This window comes from Poecile atricapillus, chromosome 3, assembly GCF_030490865.1.
Source record: "Poecile atricapillus isolate bPoeAtr1 chromosome 3, bPoeAtr1.hap1, whole genome shotgun sequence".
NCBI classification, from domain to species: domain Eukaryota; kingdom Metazoa; phylum Chordata; class Aves; order Passeriformes; family Paridae; genus Poecile; species Poecile atricapillus.
In genome coordinates this window covers 4284134-4309364 of record NC_081251.1, presented here as the reverse complement: position 1 = coordinate 4309364, position 25231 = coordinate 4284134, and the positions used below count along the sequence as shown (strand labels likewise).

At 42.2% G+C, this 25231-nt stretch overlaps 1 protein-coding gene across 2 annotated transcripts in view; it reads right to left on the bottom strand.

Annotated features, from left to right (window-relative positions):
- PKHD1 (PKHD1 ciliary IPT domain containing fibrocystin/polyductin) overlaps positions 1-25231 on the bottom strand; it is a 237704-nt gene that overhangs the window by 8667 nt on the left and 203806 nt on the right. For both annotated transcript variants that reach the window (XM_058835020.1, XM_058835021.1), the window contains exons 60-63: positions 21855-22860; positions 8567-8702; positions 7950-8037; positions 3905-4012 (exon numbers count right to left, since the gene is read on the bottom strand). In XM_058835020.1, coding sequence (XP_058691003.1) covers positions 3905-4012; positions 7950-8037; positions 8567-8702; positions 21855-22860 — 1338 coding nt within the window. The remainder of the gene's footprint in view (positions 1-3904; positions 4013-7949; positions 8038-8566; positions 8703-21854; positions 22861-25231) is intronic.

The window sequence follows — 25231 nt, the reverse complement described above, 5'->3', positions numbered from 1 at the left end:
GGATCCTTATCAGTGAAGGGAATATTACTGTAAAACAAGGAGCAAGACAATGCAGTGGTGCTGTGAATAGTCTGCTCTCCCCAGGAACTGCAACTAAAACATTTGGGATTATGCATTCAGCATCAGCTGCACCTCCTCAGCTGTCTACAAACAGTGAATTATGGCAGGGTAGGTGCATAGAGCAACTGGTTCATGAAGATATATCACAAACATCTACTATTTGATTGCTTAATTTCAGTTTTTTTTTATCTCAAATGATAAAAGTTAATCTCCTCTGTAAGATTCTGGAAGCGTAAAAACCTTTATGCTGTCTCCAGCATGGTTGCCAATTACAAGGAGCAAAAGGGATTGTGCCTTTGGTGTGTACCTTTGCAATGCATATTAAAAGTGTGCAATAATCTGATTTACAAAGGTGATACCTGCACAGGTGCATCAGCTGCCTGTACACATTGGTACCTCTCAACACCCTCCATGGGGGAATGGCTTTAAGCTGAAAGAAGGCAGATTTAAATGAGATATTAACCACTTGCACAGGATTCCCAGAGAAGCTGTGGCTGTCCCATCCCAGGAAATGTTGAAGGTCAGCCTGGAAGGGGCTCTGAGCATCCTGGTCTACTGAAAGGTGTCCTTTCCCAACACAGGGGACTTGAAACTCGATGATTTTGAAGATCCCTTCCAGTCCAAACCATTCTGTGATTCTATTATTAATTCTTAGTAACTCTCTGACTGGTTAAATAGTTAAGAAAAGGGAACTCTGACCTTTGTTCAGAAAAAGATTTGGGGATTTCCCTGAAACAGGTTTCTAAACACATTTCATTAATCTGTGCTTCCAGCCAAAAGAATCAGATCTTGTGAGGTGCTGAATTTCCACCTGCTCTCACTGATGAGAAAGTAGTGGGAGCTGCATGTGTTTGGCAGCTCAAAGTACACAAAAATCTCCCCCTTGAAAGCCTCACCTCCAAGTGCTCCCTGCACCCCAATTCTCCCTTTTCCAAGTCATGGGAAGCACGGGATTTGGATGAGCCACTTGTGGCAGCCTAAATGTTTGTAAACTTCCATTTTTTTATTTTTTTTTTCCTCAGATTTTTTCATTACCCACTTTCATTTGGCATCTTCACCAGTCAGATGTACTTGTTCCCTCTGTTTTTTTCTGGATGAGGCAAGACATGAGGGATGGATGGATGGATAGATAGATAGATAGATAGATAGATAGATAGATAGATAGATAGATAGATAGATAGATAGATAGATAATCTATAATGGTATTTATCTAGAGAGATATCCATGCATATATATCTATACACAGAGAAGGATTTATGGATGAATGGATGGATGGATGATGGATGGATGTGGATGGATGATGGATGGATGATGGATGGATGGATGATGGATGGATGGATGGATGGATGATGGATGGATGGATGGACGGATGGATGGATGATGGATGATGGATGGATGGATGGATGGATGATGGATGATGGATGATGGATGATGGATGGATGGATGATGGATGGATGGATGGATGGATGGATGATGGATGATGGATGGATGGATGATGGATGGATGGATGATGGATGGATGGATGATGGATGGATGGATGGATGGATGGATGATGGATGGATGGATGATGGATGGATGGATGGATGATGGATGGATGGATGATGGATGATGGATGATGGATGGATGGACGGATGGATGGATGGATGATGGATGATGGATGATGGATGGATGGATGATGGATGGATGGATGGATGGATGGACGGATGGATGGATGATGGATGGATGGATGGATGGATGGATGGATGGATGGATGATGGATGATGGATGATGGATGATGGATGGATGGATGGATGGATGATGGATGGATGGATGGATGGATGGATGGATGGATGATGGATGATGGATGATGGATGGATGGATGATGGATGGATGGATGGATGGATGGATGGATGATGGATGGATGGATGGATGATGGATGGATGGATGATGGATGGATGGATGGATGGATGGACGGATGGATGGATGATGGATGGATGGATGATGGATGGATGGATGATGGATGATGGATGATGGATGATGGATGATGGATGGATGGATGATGGATGGATGATGGATGATGGATGATGGATGGATGGATGATGGATAGATGGATGGATGATGGATGGATGATGGATGGATGGATGGATGATGGATGGATGATGGATGGATGGATGATGGATGGATGATGGATGGATGGATGGATGATGGATGGATGGATGGATGATGGATGGATGATGGATGGATGATGGATGGATGGATGATGGATGGATGGATGATGGATGGATGGATGATGGATGGATGGACGGATGGATGGATGGATGGATGATGGATGATGGATGATGGATGATGGATGATGGATGGATGGATGGATGATGGATGGATGATGGATGGATGGATGGATGATGGATGGATGATGGATGGATGGATGGATGGATGGATGGATGATGGATGGATGGATGATGGATGGATGGATGGATGGATGGATGGATGGATGGATGGATGGATGATGGATGGATGGATGGATGATGGATGGATGGATGATGGATGGATGGATGGATGGATGATGGATGGATGGATGGATGGATGGACGGATGGATGGATGATGGATGGATGATGGATGATGGATGGATGATGGATGGATGGATGGATGGATGGATGGATGGATGGATGGATGGATGGATGGATGATAGATGGATGGATGGATGGATGGATGGATGGATGATGGATGGTGGATGGATGGATGGATGGATGGATGATGGATGGATGGATGGATGGATGGATGGATGGATGGATGGATGGATGGATGATGGATGGATGGATGGATGGATGACGGATGATGAATGGATGATGGATGATGGATGATGGATGGATGGATGGATGATGGATGATGGATGATGGATGGATGGATGGATGGATGGATGATGGATGGATGATGGATGATGGATGATGGATGGATGGATGAATGGATGGATGGATGCAATACCATAATAGAGACTTTACACATGGTCTTACAACATCAATATCTGAATGTGTCATTGGACTGAGTGCCAGACCTGCTCCTGCTGCTCCACAGACTTGCCTCAGCAGTGATCCTGAGACAGGAAACCAAAAATTTGAGCTCTCTATACCTTCAGAAACAGATTTAGAGATAATTTCAGGCCCCCAAGCAGTCAGAGAGGCTCTTCCCCTGTGCAGACATCTTGAGGATTTTCCAAGACAAAGTTCACAGGGTACCTTGCCCCCACTGCCCTCCTCAGCTGGCATTACCAGGAAGGTATAAACACACCTGGCTCCTCTTTACTGAGCTGCTCAGGGGCCTCTGAAGGTGCCAACATCATCTCCATAAGCTCTCAGGAGAGCCCTGGCAGAGCTCAGTCCTGGAGTCATGCTCTGAACGTGCAGAACCACCTATAAAGGTGAGCAGGTGCAGGCAAACAGTCAGGAAAAGGCACTATGAAAACAGCCAGGAGCACAGATGGAAAATTTCTGAACAGGGAAAAATAAGAGGGAATGAGAGGTTGCAATTTATAGGAAAAAGTTTGCTCTGGCAACTTAACTGATTTCAAATATCCGATTTCTTGGGATACATGCTAGGGAATCCAGGGAGAAAGAGGCACCTTTTTCTGACTTCTCTTTACTTGTTCATTAGATTTGCAAGCTCTTGCATGAATAGCACAGGAATCACCCAGCTCTCCTGCTGCCTGGGGAATGCCAACTTGGATGTGGAACAGGACTCAGGCTATTTAGAGATTTGGCATCGCTCCACCCATTCAAACAAAGTTTAACTCATTTTTTATAAATTCAGGCCACCTGTAGGGCTTTGATTTTAACAAATAAAAAAAAATACACAGAATATAGGGTTTACCTGGAGGTGATGTGACAGTGAACACAAGTCTCCAGTTTGTTCCTGAGTTGGAGACAGCCAGATTGGAAAAGCTTGCACATCCCTCTATGACCTGCACCTGGGTGAGCCCTGGAGAGTCAGAAAAAATCATATTGCAATTAACAGCAACCACGTAAGTGCCACTTAAAGACCTCAGGGAGTCCTCATGACTTTAAGGGACTTCAGAAAGCCTAAATTCATTATCCATCTTCATCCTAAACATTGTGTCTAGCTCCAGAAAATTTCACACTGAGGGACTCAGAAAACAAATTCCTGAGCAATTAGAGGGCTTGAGCTTCTAAATATTTATACTTTGAGCTCATTGTGAAATGGAATTTTCTGTGTGTTATGGGGGTGTGAATGCAGCTGTTAGAGGGATCAACAAAGGTAACAGGAGCTATAGAGACACATTAGAAAGTTCCAAATTCCCATTTTTTAATTTAACTCATGTCTTGTGTGAATAAGTACCTCACCAAGGTTGGGAGAGTGATAATGAGAGACTGTCCTAAGGGGATGGTCTCAAGGAGTCAACCACTGTAGCTAAAGGACAAGCTGAATCTTCAATTCTTTCCTGATTTGTAGGTGTTTCACCTTATCTTTGGGGCATATTCCCTCCTGTCCTATTGTTAAATCTCTTGGAATTTTTCTCCAGCTCTGTGAGATGCTTTGAAAGGTATTTGGCCATGGAAAGTGTCTGTGTTGACTGGCCTGAGACAGTACAGGAGATGCTGTCAGCTGGAAACCTGGCAGGGAAAATCTCCATGGGGAGCGTTAAAATGAAAACCAGGAAACAGAATTTCTCCATCATGTTACCTCTTGTGATCTATCAGGGAATGAATTCTGGCCCAACATTTGCCCTTGCCATGATTGTTATTTCTGTAGGCTCTTTTTAAAAGTTATAATTTACTTTGCAACTGGATCCCCATTTTATTGTGTGTATCTTTGAGCAGCAGCCAAGGCCAGGTCTGGTCTGCATTCAGCCTCTTGGGGTGAAAGGGGTGAAATCCTAAAGGCTGACAAATTTCCAAATGTTGGTTCAGGTGGGGGTGAGATGCCAGAACTTCCTCAGGATGCTGGACTTGCTCCAGTGATCACAAACACAGACTTTTGCCTGCTGAAAGACAACATGTCATAACTGTTTGCTTTATGAAGCAGGTGGTTTGACATTTTATTGCAGTTAAGCAGCACAGGTGAAGGTACATAAAGCTGAATGTGGGCAGGACATTTCGACTCTGCCATTCTCATGTTCAGGGCACTGACCAATGTGGTGAAGTAGCAAACCCTGAATTATGACCAGGAACTGCCCAAGACAAGGTCTTACACAAAACCCTGACACATATTAATTATTTAGCAACATAAATTACAAGGTTTCTCCTCTCTGTGACTCTGGTACTATTTAATTTGTTTATACTTAATTAGTTTTGACTACATATATTTTTTATTTTTTCTATTTCTATGCAGTATCTAGCAAACCAAACCACCAATTTCTTTATGAGTCTCCAGGATCAGCTGCGATATATAAATAATCAGTGATTCATGCTGTGAATAGATTTGATGGGGATGTGGAAATGTAGATTTCTTTTATTGCTTCAGCCTAATCCTTGTTCATCCATCTACCACTCATGATCCTCCTTATGACAGTGTCTGCACAGACTACCAAGATTTTCTTGGCTCTCATACTCACTGTAATATGGATTTTAACAGAGGGCCTTGTCAGCTGTGTTCAAATACTTTATAATTGCCATTTCTAGTGTGTGATGAAGCCTGGAGTACTGTACTGTACTTCTCAACAGAGACTAGCTCAGCTTTCAGGCACATATGCTTCAAAGCTCAGAATATTACAGATATATATGGGAGTCTTCCCAAAGATCTCTCAGGCAAGCTGGTATTTAACGTAGAAGCACAGCTAATTTGGAGCTAAACTGCCTTCCACGAGGCACTTTGGCTGCTGTCAGATGAAGCAGCCTCAGTGTGCTAGACGGGACCCATTTCCATTAAATGCTGCTTTCATGTGCTTCAAAAGACGAGTGCAATAAGGATGTTTGTCAAAGGAAAAACTGCAGCAAACTATTACATGCACAACATCTGTACTGTGCAGCTCTTCCTTTGCTGGAGTTTATTGACTATTAATTTGATGCATGTATCTTTTAAAGAATGTGAAGTGTCTTTCCCTTCGGTGATTTCTTTTCTTTCTTTCTTTCTTTCTTTCTTTCTTTCTTTCTTTCTTTCTTTCTTTCTTTCTTTCTTTCTTTCTTTCTTTCTTTCTTTCTTTCTTTCTTTCTTTCTTTCTTTCTTTCTTTCTTTCTTTCTTTCTTTCTTTCTTTCTTTCTTTCTTTCTTTCTTTTCTTTCTTTCTTTCTTCTTTCCTTCTTTCCTTCTTTCCTTCTTTCCTTCTTTCCTTCTTTCCTTCTTTCCTTCTTTCCTTCTTCTCCTTCTTTCCTTCTTCCTTCTTCTTCCTTCTTTCCTTCTTTCTTTCCTTCTTTCCTTCTTTCTCTCTCTTTCTCTCTCTTTCTCTCTCTCTATCTCTCTCTTTCTTTCTCTCTTTCTTTCTCTCTCTTTCTCTCTCTTTCTCTCTCTTTTCTCTCTCTTTTCTTTTCTCTTTCCTTTCCTCTTCCTTTCCTTTCCTTTCCTTTCCTTTCCTTTCCTTTCCTTTCCTTTCCTTTCCTTTCCTTTCCTTTCCTTTCCTTTCCTTTCCTTTCCTTTCCTTTCCTTTCCTTTCCTTTCCTTTCCTTTCCTTTCCTTTCCTTTCCTTTCCTTTCCTTTCCTTTCCTTTCCTTTCCTTTCCTTTCCTTTCCTTTCCTTTCCTTTCCTTTCCTTTCCTTTCCTTTCCTTTCCTTTCCTTTCCTTTCCTTTCCTTTCCTTTCCTTTCCTTTCCTTTCCTTTCCTTTCCTTTCCTTTCCTTTCCTTTCCTTTCCTTTCCTTTCCTTTCCTTTCCTTTCCTTTCCTTTCCTTCCTCCCTCCCTCCCTCCCTCTCTCCCTCTGTCAATGAGTAGCTAATCCAACAACCTGTGGCTCATCTAAACCTAAGGAGTTTAGGAACATGCCCTGAACATCCATGAAAAGGAGAAGAAAACACCAAAGTATTTTTCTAACCTGTAATCCTGGAACTTTCTTGGGGTAGGAAGAATTTCTAATTAACAGAAACAGGGACTGAAAGGGTGAGAAGCTGTGATCTACAGAATAAATGCTACTTATCTTCTCTAAATGTGAACTTTTCAACTCAAAATAACACACAAATGGCTTTACTGTGAACAAAATACTTTCTGTGCAATAAGGAACTTAACTTTTCATCGTGTGTGCTTCTTATATTTAAATATTTTAGGAATTAAACTAATAAATTTATAATCATTATAATTTACAAATTCTAATTTAGCAGCATATGACCATCCACAGGTGTTTGGTTCAGCACTCTGCATAAACAAGGTTCTATATCTAAGCATATTCCCACAACCTTGAGGGAAATCCTCACATGTCTAGAGTATTTTACAAGTTTTCATGAGTCTTTCATGAGTTCATGCATTTTGCTAAATGAGGACAAGAAGGGAAACATTTAGATCCCCCATGAAAAAAAAAACACTTTGACATTATAATATATTAATGACAATTCACAGGCAGTTCTTTCTGTCTGTAGATCAGATCCCAGATCATTTGTTGGGATAAAAAGATGGTCATGGACCCTAAAGAAATTACCCCAGATAACATAAATTGAAAATCAAGTGTTAGGATTTTTAATTCTTCTTTCTCTCCTTTTTTGACTCCAGACATGCCTTTTAAAGACAAACTATAGGATATACTTCCTTTAAACTACCAGAGCACAAAAATACTTTGTAAAAACTTTTTTTTTTTATTCTTTTTTTTTTCCTGTAGCATATGACTGGGCAGCTCACCAAACTCCTACTGCAGCCTTCTGTTTTCAGCCCAAAGACTGGTTTTCAACAGCCTTATTTCTCAGGGAGAACTGAATTTATCACCATCATTTTACATAGGTGCTTTGCCATAACCCTTCCTATAGGAAAACACATCCAAACCTTTCAGCACAGCCTCAGAGGAGTCCTTGAGATGGGCTGATACAACCCAGGGTTCTGCAGGAGGCCCCAGTTTGTCAATTCTTTCACCCTGGGAGGAAGAACACAAGAATTAAGATCCTGTCTCCTCAGCAAGAGCAAAGAAAGCTTTGATGATTTTAACAGATGTAATAATTGTTTATATATATTCCCCCTGTTTAAGGGTAGTTTGCATTTATGTCACAGATTACAAATGTCACAAAGTTCACCATAACTTTTCAAAATGAGGCCACATCACAGAATAGATCATGGTTGGTCCATCATCTGATCCAACCTCCCTGCTCCAGCAGGGCCATCCCAGAGCACAGGGATTGTGTCCAGACAGGTCTGGAATATCCCCAGTGAGGAGACTCCACTCCCTCTCTGGACAATCTGCTCAGGGCTCGCTCACTGCACTGGGAAGTTCTTCCTCCTCTTCAGGTGGAACTTGCTGGGATCAATCCCTGCCCGTTCCTCTGGTGCCATTGCTGGATCCCCATGGAGCAGAGCCTGGCTCCAAAAATCTCAAATGTCAAAAATCTAAAATGTCAAGGTAGTACAGAATTAATAGAAGTCCCCATCCACAGGGAGGCAAATTCTACCTTTCTGTCCAGGAAAATGATTTTTGGCTGTACTGGAAGCTGCTTCTCAATTTCTCCATCTGAAGGCTGCACCTGAACAGAGATGCTGTAGGGTCTCCTGTATAAGCACATTTCTGAATGTTGTCTGCTTCCATTTCTTTCACATGAAACGGGATGGGAAAGGAAAAAGAAAAAAAAAAAATGAAGGAGAATCAGAAATAAAGTTCCAGATGTTATTTTCTGTTCCTATTTTCTTCCTGCTAATTTACCTTATCATAACCTTTGATTCCTTGGGCGAGAGCAGCATGCATGGAAATAGGAAACAGTTATCACTTCCAAGCAGAAAGCAGCACCAAAGTATGAAAAAAAATCCTTTTGTTTCAATCCCCAGTTTACAGATGGAAAAGTGAGAAATGGACAAAGTAATTTATGTCCCTGGTATCACGTTGGAAGTATGTGGCAGAGACAGGGATTTTATGGATTCATGATGCCTTAGCCCCAAAGTCACCATTGTAGTGCACTGAGAGCAGCGGAGCCTGCAAATGTTCCCTGTCCAGCAGAGATTTTCACTGAAAACCTTTGAGCTCCTCTAAGAACAAAGTCTTGGTTCTTCCACACCAAGCACAGCACTTACAGGGCTTTACTGCATTTCTTTTTCCTGCCATCACCTTCCCAATCTGAAAAGTCTGCAGACAGAAATACAGCAGTTACAGGCACCCCCTTGAAAGACATGGGTTTTTCCAAGCCTGAAATTTAAATTAGAACATCCCAGGAGAGCACTTTTGCATTTGAATAAAGAATCAACACTTTATTCTGAGCCTGGATCATTTCATTCCCTCTCCCAGTGCTTTGTGTCATTTAGTATCTCATATATATATAATTTTTATATATATATATATATATATAAAATGCTGAAATATGCAATTGCAATGAAGCGGCTGGGGGCTTGGTATTGTCTTGAAATGAAAGAAGAAAAGCCATTCATTGATCTCCAGTGTTTGCTTAAAGGTGTTTACAAACACAAGATATATGGAGCTTAAGTTTCCTTTGCTTTTAACTCATTCTTTCTAGTTTGGGTGATGGTTGTGGATGTTTTTTCAGAGTATTACTCTGCATTACAAACAAGAAAGTGTTCATACTGAGCTGATGAAAAATACTGGTCTGAACCACAGCTGCTGGAAAGATTATCTAAGGTTTTAAGGATATGTGCAGACTCAAGGAGTGAAGTTTTAGTTCTTATCTTGGCTCTTTATCCTGTATTTTTGTCAGTGGGAAAGTCTCAAAGGTGATGTTAGGTTTGAAATTCATGTCAAGGGCATCAATAAGGTGCTGTTATCCACCTTGTTCCAAAAATGTGCATTCAACTGTGTGACCAAAACTTACTGCAGGAACAAACACACCATGCCATTCCTGTTTTCAAGCTAAAGAGCTGCAGTTTTCTGTGAGGCCCCTGGCTCCAGCTGAGCACAGAGAGGTTTAGGTGAGTCTTGGCATTGTTTCTGTAAAATCAAAAATATTTTCCCTCCTCAGGTTCTTTAGAACTGAAAACAAATAAGAAAAATATCCTGAATTCAAATGCCAGGCTCTACATGTTAAATCTGTGTTTTGTGTCTAGTGCATAGAGCGAGGCTGGTGGTGTGGTTCTAGGAAGTAGCTCTCACTCTCTGGGCTCAGTAGAATCATAGAATCATAAAATCACAGAGTCACAGAATCATAGAAAACTGGGATTAGAAGGGACCCTAAAGATCTTCCAGTTCTACCTCCTGCCTTGGGCAGGGACATATTCCACTATCCCAGGTTGCTCCAAGCCCCATCCAACCGGGCCTTGGACACTTCCAGAGGATGTGGCATCCACAGATTCTCTGGGGAACCTGTGGAACCCCCACAGTAAAAAATCTCACTCGTCTTTTATTTTAGAACTCTTCTAATTAGAACAGTTACCCCCTTGTTCTTTCTCTTTCTGGTAAAGTAACAGTGAAGAAAACAGAACAAAGCAAAACTAGACATGAATACTTAAAACAGAAGTGTAAAAATGAATGTCAGTTTGTGGGTAATTTGAACTTAGTTAACACAGCATGGAATGTGGTGCTTACATCCCACATGGCCCAACCTGACTCATGCTGTGAGGGAGCCCCTGCCTTAGGGCACAACCTTGCACACAGAAAGTCATATTCCTTAAAACAATGTCAGTGTGGAGGAGGAGGAAGGAGCATCCTGCTGCTCCCATGCTGATTCATGCTGGAAGGAAAATAGGCCTTTCCTGGGACAGCTTTGCCCTGGGGAGGGGAGGTAGATGAGTTCTCATAGCCCAGCAAGAACCAGAGCAAGACCTGCTTTTGCCTTCCTCCCGTGGGCATGAAGGATGTGCTGCTTGCCACTGCCCTGCAGCCTCGTGCTGAGCAGGAGCAGGCTGGTTTGCAATTCCCTGCTGACAGGGAGCAGCTCTGGTGCTCGGTGCCCTGCAGCTCTCCTAGAAGTGGACACAGCAGGCTGGGGATGCCTCAGTCAGCAGGGACACCAGGGATCCCTGATCCTGTCACCAGCAGTGCCCACACGTGTCTGCTGAACAGGCTGAGGCTCCACAGGAGATCAGGAGCCTGTCCTTTAGCAGCAGAGAAGCTCGAGGGCACAGAAACTGCAGGGTCTGCTGCAGGTATTGTGGATTAACTCAGAAACTTGGTGGAGGGATTTGGGGCAGAGGAAATGAAGTATCCCTGAAATCAAGGAGAACTTGTCATTTTAATTACAAGTGCAATAATAACTATAATCATATAATATAAAATTATATCATGATTTGGGTTGGAAGACACCTTGAGGATCATCTTGCTCCAAGCCCCTGCCAAGGGCAGAGACACCTTCCACTATCCCAAGTTACTCTGAGCCCTGTCCAACCTGGCCTTGAACACTTCCAGGGATGGGGCAGCCACAGCTTCTCTGGGAAACCTGTGCCAGGGCCTCCCCACCCTCACAGGGAGGCATTTCTTCTTGATAGCTAATCTAATGTAATATAGTAATACCATTACTAATATAGTTATATCATGAAATTATAATAATGCCTACAAAAATAATAGTAGTGGGAAGAAGGAGAAGGAGAAGGAGAAGGAGAAGGAGAAGGAGAAGGAGAAGGAGAAGGAGAAGGAGAAGGAGAAGGAGAAGGAGAAGGAGAAGGAGAAGGAGAAGGAGAAGGAGAAGGAGAAGGAGAAGGAGAAGGAGAAGGAGAAGGAGAAGGAGAAGGAGAAGGAGAAGGAGAAGGAGAAGGAGAAGGAGAGGAAATACTGTTATCAATTAACTCCAAAGAGAAGGAGATGAGGATCACAGCCTGGGTCAAGGGTCCATTAAAGTCGGTGGATATAGGTCTACTAGAAAATTAAATGATGCCAAAAACAAGTCTTGGCACTCACACCTGATCACCTCTACCATTAAACTGTCAGTCCCTCTTAAGATCTGGATTATGTTCAATGGCACAGTCCAGAACAACTCCCAAATTATCTGGGAGCTAATGCAGTCAGAAAATATTTTCACTTGGAAGTTTGGATGAGGCCATGCTGAAATATGTCAGCTGGCCTTGGTGCCAAAGAACAGCCCCCGGCATACTTAATTTCCCAATAGACATTGAAATTAATCGAACAGTTGTCTGGTATGTCTGCAATGCTAGTGTTGTAAAATCAATATATCCTTGGAAGTGGAAAGAAATTGGGAAGAATTTAGGGAACAATATGACTAAATGAATGATGATCCAGCAGAAAATACATTTTTCTTTGTTGTTTAAAAAATGGGGATTGCTGGTGACTTCAAGGGATTCAAGAAAGGGAGGTGCAGCAAGGACAGGGCATAGGCAAGCTGAGGACTTGTGGCAGGCAAAGGAGGTACATATTCAGTGGAAGGACTGTGAGGAATTCAACATTTTTGGGTGAGAACGGGTTCTGAAGTCATGGAAAGATGAAATGAAGCAGACCTCTGCCCTCTCAGGTGCACTGTTGGAGCTCTGTCTCACCCTGCAGATTTTGTCACTAATTAATACAGACGGGGAAGAGCAACAAGAGCATCAGAAGACAATGAGGAGTCTGAGGTCATTCCTATTTTAAGCAAGAAAAGATATTTGAAGGATGGCTTTTATTTCCCATAGTTTCCTATATTATAGAAAGAAATCAAAGAGAATCATGGAGCTCAGCTCCTGGCCCTGCACAGGACAGGATCCAACAATCCCACCCTGTGCCTGAGAGCATTGTCCAGGCACTTCTTGAACTCTGCCAGGTTTGGTGCTGTGACCACTGCCCTGGGGAGCCTGTTCAGTGCCCAGCCACTCTCTGGGTGAAGAAACTTTTCCTCACATCCAACCTAGACATCCCACGACACATTTTCATGTCATTCCCTCAGGTCCTGCCACTGGTCACCACAGAGCAGAGATCAGTGCAGGCTCTCCCCATCATGAGGAGGATGAAACTGCAGTGAGGTCTCCCTTCAGTCTCCTCTTCTCCAGGCTGAGGAAACCAAGTGACCTCACCCTCTCCTCCTATGACTTCCCCTCTAGGCCCTTCTTCCATCAGAACAATGAAGCTGATGAAGGGTCTAGATGTGGGCTCACCAGAAGCCTTTACTCAGACAGGGACAGAGCAGATGCGTCAGAGAGGAGAGAAATATTCTCCAGATTCATTAGTGACTTCCTTTAATTGCTGTAGATCAGTGGAAATGCCCCTATTTACAAAGCCAGTGGTGAGGAGCTAAGGCAGGCCTCCTCCATAACACACTCCCCAAGTTTACTGTCAGAGAAATGTCTTTTATTAAATGTAAACAGCATCCCGCCGGAGGTCAGAGCTTTGCCGTGCTGCGTATCCCAAGGTAATACCACTTTAAGCTCCACATAAACTCTTAAACAGTTTCTATCCTAAAACCAGACCGTAGGTGGTACAGTTTTTTACGATATGTTATAATAGTGCAATAAATCTGTTAGCTTAAAATCGAATCTCCGTGGCCTTTTAGAGAAATCATCATTAAATGCAAGGCCCTGTTAATGATGCCATCCCAGTGAAATTGTTTAATCTGCTAGGGGGGTGGAAGGTCACCAAATGAATTTTTTATAATACATCAACTTGACACGCAATAGGGAAAACTGTAATAGATAAAAGCAAAGGAAAAGGGCACTGTCTTCTTCTGATAGGTCAATAGCAGCCAAGAGAGTCACTCATCCACTTTTCCTTCACTACCGTGCTCCTTTTCCATTTAATATGGACACCCAATTAATACCTCAGCACCATAGACAACCTCATTTTAGGTGAATTATAGCAATTTCTTCCCCCTTCTCCGAAATGAAAGTGATCACAATACATCATAGCATTGTGCGAATTAACGTTAATTGATTCGAGTTACCAAGCATTGATGGGCCACTTCTATAATCTGGTCCTTATTGGGAGCTGGAAGGGATGGAGGGAAGATTAGATTGCATCCCCCGTTGCTTTGACGACGGCGGTCACCTGATGGCTTGTTAGACAGTTGTACGCTTCTATTGCCGGCCCCAGTGGGGTCGTCAGTAAACTGGAGTGATGTCCAAACATCATTACACGCTGCTCCGATATTAAAGCAAAGGGATTAGCACCTTATTGCAGGCAACCTGGATTTGTCATTGTGCTGTCGTTATCCAATTTCCAGATGATAATGTGACTGTGGCCTGCGGGCACAAGGTCCTACAGCCAAACCAAGGTGCCTGTGTATGTATACATAGATATATAATTTCTTTTTCTAATAAATATATATATATATATATACACACACACTTGTATACATATATACACATGCACACTACCTCACAAACACACCCCAAGCCATTTAACCCTTTTCTCACCAGATAACAAAGCATGTGGAAGAATTTTTCCCTTTCCCATCGGACGTGCAGCGGAGGCCAAGAGAGCGATGCGACAGCAGAGCGGGCTGGCCCGGGAGCTGACACGGCCGTCACTCACTCGAATGTCACAGCAGACAAGCTCTGCTGATAGAGGTGACACCAGTCACATGTTAAATAAGGCAGAGTGGGGACAGGGCTGGTCCCTTGGAGATGTGGCCGGCAGCTCCTCTCTGCTGGTGCCTGTGTCGTGTAAATCATCGCTTATGTCACAGGTCCCCTCAGTCGTTCGGAGGGAAAATAAATCCATATGTGACATGAGCAAGGCAGGTTTTGTTTGACAGCACCAGGGTACCAGTGCTGGGATCAGATCTCTTTACAGGGCTTGAGAAGCATGGCAGGGACACTGCTGGATCTCCTGCACGTATCTGAACGTTATTAACTTCTGAGGGAACGCTGGAATAGGGAATAGCTTCTCTTGAGCTGATGCTCTTCATTTTTAACTGAATTTAACACAAACCCTTCAGTTTCAAAGACCAAGGCTGGTGTGGGGGATATACGGCAATTTATCCCTCCTTCTTCCCCCAGAGACATGAAAAGTCCTGTGCTCCTGTTCCCAAATCTCTCCTGCCCTCTCTACCTTCCTCTTCTTCTGATTTCTCCTGCTCTCCTTTCACCTTTCCTACCTCCTGCTCCTTTTCTGAAGAGGAGTCAGGTGAGTTTTGGAAGGCCATTGTCAGACAAGCAACCAGTTACATGGGGGGTAGGACTTCTAATTGCTTTAATCTTGGAATTCACAGCTGTCACCTTTGAATGAGAATGACAAATTATTTGATATATTTACCATGTACACTAGATACTAACAGAAATTAAGTTTGAAATTTAAGGCTTAGAGGTGAAATGTATCTTGGTGATAGATCCTCTAACCTCTACACTGTCAGAAGGGTTCCTGCCCAGTAGAACAGTGGTGAAAAACTATTATATTTATCTACTACTATTGGAAAGGCAATGTGAAGATCCATGAAAGGTAGTTTGGAGATTTGTTTGAAAACTTGCACAGGAAATGCTGGCTTCACACAAGGTTCATATACGAGGGGCTGCTTTTGGTATTTTCCCCTTCAAAACAAAAAAATCTTAGGGACAAGCATCATATTTTGTGCTTGTTTGGAAAAGCCTGAATTTCCACTTAAGCTGCAATTCAATTATGCCTTTTAAATATGAAAAAAAAAAAAAAAAAGCTAACACAGTAGATCTGGGGTTTAATATCTACATAATTAAAGACTTTTTGTAGCATCATTATCCCTGGTATGACTGGTCCTTCTTTACATTGACAATTCAGCTTTGATGTCCAATTTCAATTCTACCAGAAACAAAAAATTAGTAACAGACTAAAACGTCACTATTGATCAAACAGATAAATATTCTATTGACACAGAATCCCTTCACACAAATTTATTTTACATCCATTGCCACCACCTTCACTGTGGGAAGATGTTTTTTCTGAGTCTCTGAGTTCCCAATGACCACCCACCTCTTCTGGCCCATCCCACAACTGCTAAGTTGGGAAAGAATTACGAATTTACAATAAAAATTTCATCCTGATTCCAAAAGTACAACTTGATCAGGCAGTATTATGTGACATAACAGTTTTTGTTCAAGTTTTAACCCCCACTTCATGCTCATGATATTTCTTATCCCATTGCTCCCATAAAGAACCCATTACAGAATCCCACTCCTATGATGGAAAACCCTCAAGGATTTTTAACGTGGATTTTCCCACCATTTTACTAAACTGTAAAAGACACTTAAGGGCACCTTAACTATCTCCAAACTATTAAATAAATAAATAATAAAAAATAATAACATAATTTTGGCCATGTGGGGAAAAAAATAATGAAAATAATATAAAATGGAAATGTGAAATGTTCTCTTTCCAGTTCTGTGGAAAGGCTCTTCTATTTCATTATCTGAGGGGGAACTTACTTCTATTTTTAAATGCAAATTTACCTGTCAATGCCTTATACTCTTTTGTTCCTGTACTGTCATTGTCCTTTATTATAGAGAGATTCCTCACTGGTATTTCCTCTTGCAATGTATTTTCACAGGTAGAATGATATCTTCCAGATTTGCTTTGACAAGTTAAACAATCTCTTTACTAAATGGTTTTGTGATTCTAATCCTTACTCCTTAAAATAAACTCAGTTTCCATGATCATCTTACATGTCTTTCCTTTTACTTACTTGAACTGAATTTGTCCATTTTTGTACATCTGCTGTGAGTGGCAAATTTTACATAAGAATAAGCCTTCTACACTGCCCCTTTGAATATATAACCTAAAATTAAATAAGTTTAAATTAACAGAGATCTTAAACTTTGTTTCAGCACCTGAGTTTCACTTCCACACATTCACTTGAGGAGTGTAGCAGATAAAATTTTGGAAAGTGCTACAATATCTGCAGTTCTTGACATGGAGATTTTTAGCATCCTGCCTTTGCCTGCTCACAGGAGGAAAAACTTGCATATTTACACAGGAATAAGTTGTCTTTTCTTTTATAAAACCCTGTGCAATTCCACAGAGCAGCCTGCCTGAAACCTGCACAAAGGTTACCAAATCCAAGCACTTTGGGGTTAGGAGAAGTCAGAATTGATCTAGTTTGAACTCCAGCCCTGCTGCCTGTGTGTGTGCCATGTGACAGAGAGAATTAGTTGTAATATCTCATTTAGTGCTCTGCATGGGAATTGCTGCTGGAATGAGCCATTCTTTGATAATTTGCTTCCCTTTTATTCCTTGCTGTGAGCCTCAAATTTCCTGCACAAGGACCATTTTTCACATGCTACCTCAAACATAACTCTCAACAAAAAAATATTTCAGTTTGTATCAGGTTAAAGGTTGATCAAGAAGGAGCAAAGCACCCTGCTGTAGTGTGGGGATAGGGACTACATGGCTTCTGGATGACTGTCCAGAATTATATTCCTCACTTTGTGTAAAGGCACCTGCACAAACACACAAAATACATTCATCATTGTGCTGCTTGCTCTTTCATATTTATATTGATATTAGGACGATTTTTCAAGAGAGGGATTTCTATCTGTAAATACATCACAGCATCTCTGTTATACCCAGGCATTTCACAGAAAGATAAACTATGTGATAGGCATCTCTGACTCTCCAGCTGTGCAAGACTATAGCAGTCACAGCAATCACCTCTGTCTTCTCTTGACAAATTAATGAGCCGTGCTTGAAGTGACCCTAACAAAGGAGTTAAATTAAAATCGTGTATAAAAGCACTTCAAATCATAACAGACAAGCCATATTTTTTAAAGGCTTGGCAGTGTGACATACAGGCCTACTCAGTAATACTTTACCTCAGCAGGGTCTGCAAGGCTCCCTTTCAGCCTCACTGTCCTGGGCTGCAAACAAACATCCAGTCTGTGCCGATTAAAGATCTTTTTGTAGTTGTTGTTGTGTTGTAGAACCACAAAATCATTAAGGTTGGGAAATACCTCTAAGATTGTTGAGTCCAGCTGCTATCCCAGCACCACTGTGCTCACCTCCAAACCGTGTCCCCAAATGTCCCATTCATTCACCTGCCTCTTGAACACTTCCAGGGATGGTGACACCACCACTGACCTGAGCAGTCTGTCCCAAAGCCTGACCACTCTTTCAGTGGAAGATTTTTTTTCCTAGTATTCAGCATAAACCTCCCCAGGTGCAACTTGAGGTTATTTTATCCTATTGCTTGTTACTGGGGAGAAGAGACCAACCATCCCCTGGCTCCAACCTCCTTTCAGAGAGTCATTGAGAACAATAGTGATGCAAGACAATTCACTGGTCTGAAAGCCCAAGGAGATGGGCCTGGCAGGAGTGCAGGTTCTGTGTATTTCTGATGGTCCAGTTGGGTTTTGGACAACTCAGGTATGAAAATATCTCTCTTTTCCTTCCACTGAAAAATACACTGGAATATTTCATCTGACTTGTAATCCCAGCTCCATTAACCATGCCCATGCCAGCATGTGCTGCTTAAATGGAGACAGATAAACAATGGGGACAGTACATGTCCCAACAGGAAAACTCTGATTTCATTTCACAGGTTATCTGTGCCTTTATTGCATCAGAAATGTCACCCATGAGTGATTCCAGAAAAGCCATGACTGATGGGGAGCAATAAATAACAGTGCAGAGGAGCCCGAGCAGCTGAGGCTGGGTGAGTTCTGAGCCAGTTCTATGATCTGGTGATGTGAGTGTTCTCTTCAATAAAGATCCCAGATCTTCCCATAATTGGGACAGTGAATCCAAGGCTTGAGGCTAGCACTGTTCTTGTGTCTGTAGTAAAACAGCCTTCTTCCTAGGAGACTCTCCTGGTCCTTCCTGCTTGGAATTTTTTCCCAGAGTGTGCACAGATAGGAAGACAAAAGGCAGCTGGGAGAGCAGTCCCAGTGTGGAGATGTCATTTCTGCCTGATGAAAAGCAGCCTCGAGGTTTCCTTGCTGGCACACAGCAATTGGTGCTTCCCTCCTTTAAATGGTGTCTTGGGATCATGTCTTGGGGTCATGTAAATCATGGAATGCCTTGGGTTAGAAGGGATCTTAAAGATCATCCCATTCCACCCCCTGCCATGGACAGGGACACCTCCCACTATCCCAGGGTCCTCCAAGCCCTGTCCAGCCTGGCCCTGGACACTTCCAGGGATCCAGGAGCAGCCACAGCTTCTCTGAGCACCCTGTGCCCGGGCCTCACCACCCACTGTAAAATTTCCCACCTCATTTTTCTGCTGTCTTATTTTACAGTGTCCTTCAGTGTAACACAAACAGCCCCACTAACAAGGATGATGTTGGTTCTGCTGGTCCAAAATACAGTATATCTTCAGAATTTGGCCCTGATTTAAGATTTACTCTTACACTTAATAATTCCTCACTGGGCTGAATGCAACACCACAAAAAAAAATAAACTAAAAAATCCCAAAAACAAAAGGAAAAAAAGCAAAGCAAAGCAAAACAAAACAAAACAAAACAAAACAAAACAAAACAAAACAAAACAAAACAAACAAAAAACCCAAAATAAAATCCTACCCCCTCAAATAAAACCCCCAAAAAAAAAAAAAAAAACAAAAACAAAAAAAACCAATAAAACCCCACCTACAGTTGAAACCAACAAACCAAAACCAAAACAAAACAAGGATTCCTACAGTCACAGACCAGAGTCCTCCTTGTGGTTGCTTCTCCACCATGAACCACACAGTGTCTAGTAGAAAAGCATGTGAACAGCAGTTTGTATCACTGGCAGACATCAGGATGGTCCATGGGTCAGCAGTAAATGGGAGAGGATGTGGTATTAATTACAGAGGGTAAGTCTTAGACAAATCCAATTTCTTTCTTGCATAGATGGAATATATGGAATATACTTATACTTGGATAAGGTTCAGTAGTGCACAGTATCAAAAAATAACATTATACAATATCAAGGGAGTACACAATAAGATTGCCAAACACCAAATCCCATGTCCCCTATTAAAAACAGATGGGATATTACCTTTTTCATATTACCCATATGCTTTTAATACAGTTTCAGGATCTGATGCTGAAATACACTACTGTCTGCTCCCATCCCAGCCCTGCTCTTCACAACCTCCTTTGCAGATAAGGGCTGACATCTGGGCTGTGCAAATAGTGGATGGAGGCTGAAAAGAGCAAGACAGGGACAGAGGAAGGAGGGAGAGACAGGGTTGTTTGATGTTTTGGAGGAGAGGGAAATAAAAGACCTTTAAAAAGTAAGTCTTGGTACTGAATATTAATAAAATTTAGTATGTACAATACTGACCAAGAAGACTGTAAATGGCAGAGCTCAAAAGGGAGCTCCAGTGGGAAATTATTGTAAAGCAAGGGAGTGTCCTGTGTTCTGTCAAAATGAGATGCAGGTCTGTTGCTGTATCTGCATGGAGATACAGATATAAAGCCTCTACTGATAAAATGTGTGGAAGGCTTTGTGGGCTGATAAATTACCAATAAAAAAGTCAAACATGGGAGCCCAGGTCATGTGGTATGTAAGATCTGGCCAAACAGAGGGAACTGGGTTCTGGAAAGTCAGAACTGAAAAGGAATTTAAAAATACAGTGAGCAAAAAGAAGATTGTGAGCTCTCTTGTTTCTCTGGGAGAATGGGCTAATGGAATTGTGTCAGGAGAAAATGGGATTTAATACCACTTTTGCATTTGAGACCGATACAATGCAATCCTAAAATACCAGATTGGGAGAGACCTCACTGATCCTGTGGTCCAAGCTTTCTTGGAAAAATCATGGTCTAGTCAAGGTGGTCCAGTACTCTGTCCAGCTGAATTTTAAAAAAGTCGAAAGTTGGGGAATCCACCAAGAGAGAAACCTTGACTTTCGGTCATGCACACTTCCAAACAGATTCAGAAAACAGAGATAGAGAAAGAAAGAAAGAAAGAAACACTCAACAGAACTCAAACCTTTTGATTTTTTTCCAAAGCAGACAGTGAGGTGATTTGATTACTCTGAAGGTATCTGGAGGAGGAGGAGGAAGAGTCAATGCCCAGAAAGTTACTGATGTAAAAGTGGAGGAAAGAACCAGATGCTCTCATGGAAATCTGGAGGTGGAGACTGACAAGAGGAAATGGGCAAGTGTTTGTGACAGAAAGATTAGGAATAGGATCCAACCTCTAGGCATATATTCAGGAAATATTGGATGTGTCCACCTCTTGTATCATCATGACCAGAGGGATTTCTAGAGTTTTTATGTGAAAAGAAACGTCATCACTAAAGCATCAAAGTGAAAAGTAGTGGCTTGTATCATGCAGGATATTGAAGTAAAAGATTAAACAGATTTTTGTGGCCTTAAATTTTAAAAGTGTAAGAATAAATGTTTAAGTCTTCAAGATAGTTAAGGCAACAAGCCTTAACTTCAGGCAACTTAACTGTCTTCAATAGTGCATCCCTGCTGCCACATCAATTTATAAACATTCATAGATTTGTTTAGAATTTAAGAGCTATGATAGCCTGAATTAACCCATTTCTTTATAGTTTCAAGGCAGACTTCCAGATCATTTAAGGCACCACTGATATCTCTACAGTCCAGAGATTCATGAGCACCAACAGAAAAGCATGGTAATTGATACTTGGGAGTCCAGCTAGTACTTGAGCATAGCTCTGACATCACAGAATCATGGAATGCTGTGAGCTGGAAGGGATCTTAAAGATGATCATGTTCCACGTCCTGCCATAGGCAGGGACACCTTTGAAAAGACCAGGTTGTCCCCAGCCTTGTCCAAGCCAGCCTTGGACACTTCCAGGGATGGGGCAGCCACAGCTTCTCTGGGCAAGTCATGAAAACTTTATAACTTGTTTCAGCATGGTTAGTCATATTTCAGTCAGTGGAGAACTTAGTAAGTACATCAATTGGATAAATTGCCTCCCTACACTTAAATCAGTATCTGGTGATGATACATCTGCTACTTACCTACTGTTAGCTTCTCCTGGGGACAGCAAAGCAGACTGAGCCACCATTAAGGTGTCAACTGTCAAGCCAAGGCCACTCTGAAGGTCTCCAGTCTGATGAGTGTTGATAATTGTTCTGGCCAAACTCTTTAGGCTGTCACTTGTCAACTCATTTCTTGGATGACCCGGCAGATCACCAAGCTCAAGGATCAGCACTCTTGATGGACCAGCCCCATCAGGTGGATGCAGAGCCCGGCTGCTCCCTGGTTGTGCTCCCTCTTCCTGTGGGCTGTATCTGCTCTGAAAGGCTGTGCAAAATGCCATGTTAGGGCAGTGATATCTCTTTTTGCTGGCATTGGCTGAGATTACCTTCAAAGTGCTTTCATCTCCCAGCGCATTATGGACTACTCTGACTTGATCATGACCAACCTTCAGGAAATCAGCCAATCGACGAGTTATAGCTTCCTCACCCTCCTCCCCAACAGCCTCAGTTACAGTGAAAGCCACAAGAAGGGAAAGGCCAGCAACTATTTCCACAGGTTCCTTCTCATGGAGGAGAACATAGAGAAGGTTGTCCTCAAAGCTGAAGTAATTGGCTCCTGGCCCTGCGTTCGGTGAAAAAGAAGACGGGGTCGGAGAGACATAATTCCCTTGGGTGAAAACACGAAGGCTGAGTGTTTCAGTGAAGAATATGGCCAGGGGCAGCCTGGTTGTGTTTTGGCCACTGAGGAGGTAGAGTCTGAAAGCCAGAGGTGGCAGGCCAGGGAAGCAAACTGTGCTGAGTTGGGTGGAGGGTAGAACAGAGAAGAAAATAGAACGATGCTCTGCAGGGTAACACAAAGAATGTGAGGTCTCATCAGTGAAGGTGTCCATAAAGCTGCCAGTCATTGTAACCACTGGGAACAGTCTCTGGCTGTCCAGACTGGAATCCAAGTTTTCTAAGATGACAAGTGCATGATCTGTCTGTTTGCAGAAATAGCCTTGTACTGAGGGCTTGAAGAGGCACTTACTGTCATCTCTGTAAATTCCTGGAAGAATAAAGGGAGATGGGGAAAGAAATTAATTGTTTCAGACATCATCTCAAAAAATTTGTTAAGAGCTCCTTATTTTCCCACTCTAAATTTAAAGCCACTTTGTCAATGCTAAAATGTTACATACTTTCAAGAGAAGCCTGGACACTGAGGGATATTAAATAAGTAGAAACTGCATTTACCTCTAGTTGTCCTGGATTTGAAAGTTGTTGAGGACTGAAAACAAATGACAGAGAAATATCCCATACACCTACTTTGTTATTTCTATATATAAAACTGCAGTATCCATTGAAAGAGCATCCATACAAGACAGATTTGTGTCTGACCCAGCACTTTGTCCCCATGTCCTTGTGCCTTCTACATCTTTTCCTGGTCCCAAGCCTGTTGCAGGGTGATGGATCAGGGATTGACTGCAAGTCTTTGCAAGGATAGTTTAACCCTACAAAATGCTCACAGAGACTGTGCTTCAAACAGAAAACACCAGAAAGGACCAAAACATCATTGATCTACTCCAGTGATGAACAACCTCATCAAGATTTAGAGCTGGAAGAAACCACCAGATTCAGATACCTACAAATATAGGACACTCTCACACATGTTCCAAACATCCAAACTCCCACTGCAGTCAGCTGAGATCTGGAATTTCCACTATTTGCTCAGAGACAGGTGTCTAGATTTGTTTGAGATGTCCTGAGGTACCTGAGACATGTGACACAGAGTCTATAGAAAAAATGTGTCCTGCAAGGACACCCCACAGCACCAGAAATTACACTAAACACACATTTGTGTAACTGAAACACACCCAATTCCCCAGCCATCTATACAAAGTAGTTTAAAACCAATAAAATTCACCCTAAAATACTTCTGTTTAGTCATCTGGATTACACTTTATAATCCTATAATTTTATTGTCCAGAGGTGGGATCCTGTCACTTAAATGTAAGTGCAGAGTGTCACCTGGACTCTTTTTGGTAGCTGCAACATCTGTAGGTGTAACACACAATGAATGATGCCATAAGCCACTTCAGATAACACTTTGTTCTTTCACTGAATTTAACAGGTGAAGATCATTACACACATCTCAGGATTTCCCACTAAATCCTCTCCCAAGTGCCTCTGCAGACAGGTCAATAGGATCCTTTTATTTCTCTTATGTTATACTTCTATGGAAGTTATCCTTTTATGGAAGGCTCTAGAGAGAAGACATGTAACCCACACAGTTTTCTGAGTTAGAATCATAGACCTACAGAACGGTTTGGGTTGAAAGATTAGACCTTAAATATAATCTAGTTCCAACCCTCTTGGAAAGGACTACCATCCACTAGACCACGTTGCTCAAACCTCCCTCCTACACATCCTTGAACATTTCAAGGAATGAGGAATCCACATCTTCCCTGAGAAACCAAATGCCTCAACATCCTCACAGTAAAGAATTTCTTTACAAGATCAAATTGAACCCTACCCCTGCTAGTTTGATGCCATTCCCCCTCATGCTGCCACTTCATGCCTTTGTCAAAACTCCTGAAAACTGCTATAAGTTTACAGTGTGCCCCATCTGACTAAATACAGGTCTCTGCTTTAATATGAGAGAAATTGTGCCTCAGGCTGTAACGATGAGATCACCACTGATTATAAAGAGAGAATAAAAGTAAATGAGTTCAGATACCGGCACCAAAAACATAAACATTTCTGCCTGGAGCATCTTAGAAAAAGATGTATGTTTCTGGTTTTCCTTCCTCTCTCCAAAATAAAATCAAAGGAGGAATTTGCTGCTGTAGCCAGCTAGAATTCTCCTTCCCTCACCTAGCCTGCTCCTTCCTTAGTTATCTGTGCTCACAAACACATTGGACAAAGCATGGCCAATGTCCAGACTAACTCTGTGCTCCTCATTCAGCACTTGGGAACAGGTATTCACTCTGTCCACATAAAAAATAAGGGACAGCAACATTATTGAGAGTCACAAACTTCTGGATGAATAAGACAATATTAGGACACCAGGACATCCCTTAACAAGGACACATTAGGTGAAAATTTCTGCTAGATAAAAGTAGAAGACTCCTGAAAGAGAAATCAACTCTGAGAAGTTTTGGATGGGACTCTGAGCAACGTGGTGCAGTGGAAGGTGTCCCTGCCCATGGGGAGGAGTGTTGGAGCTGGATGATCTTTAAGGTCACTTCCAACCCAAGCCATTCTATGATTCCATTAAATAATTCTGGGCTATGCCTTCAGTTACATCTCAAAGCCTGGATCCTGTGGGTTCTCACCTACTATTATTTCCAGGGGAATCACCATGTGCAGCCTGAGGCCTGTGAACATTGCACAGAATGAGCTCTCCCTCTGCATGTCACCGAGGGAAGCAATGGAATTAT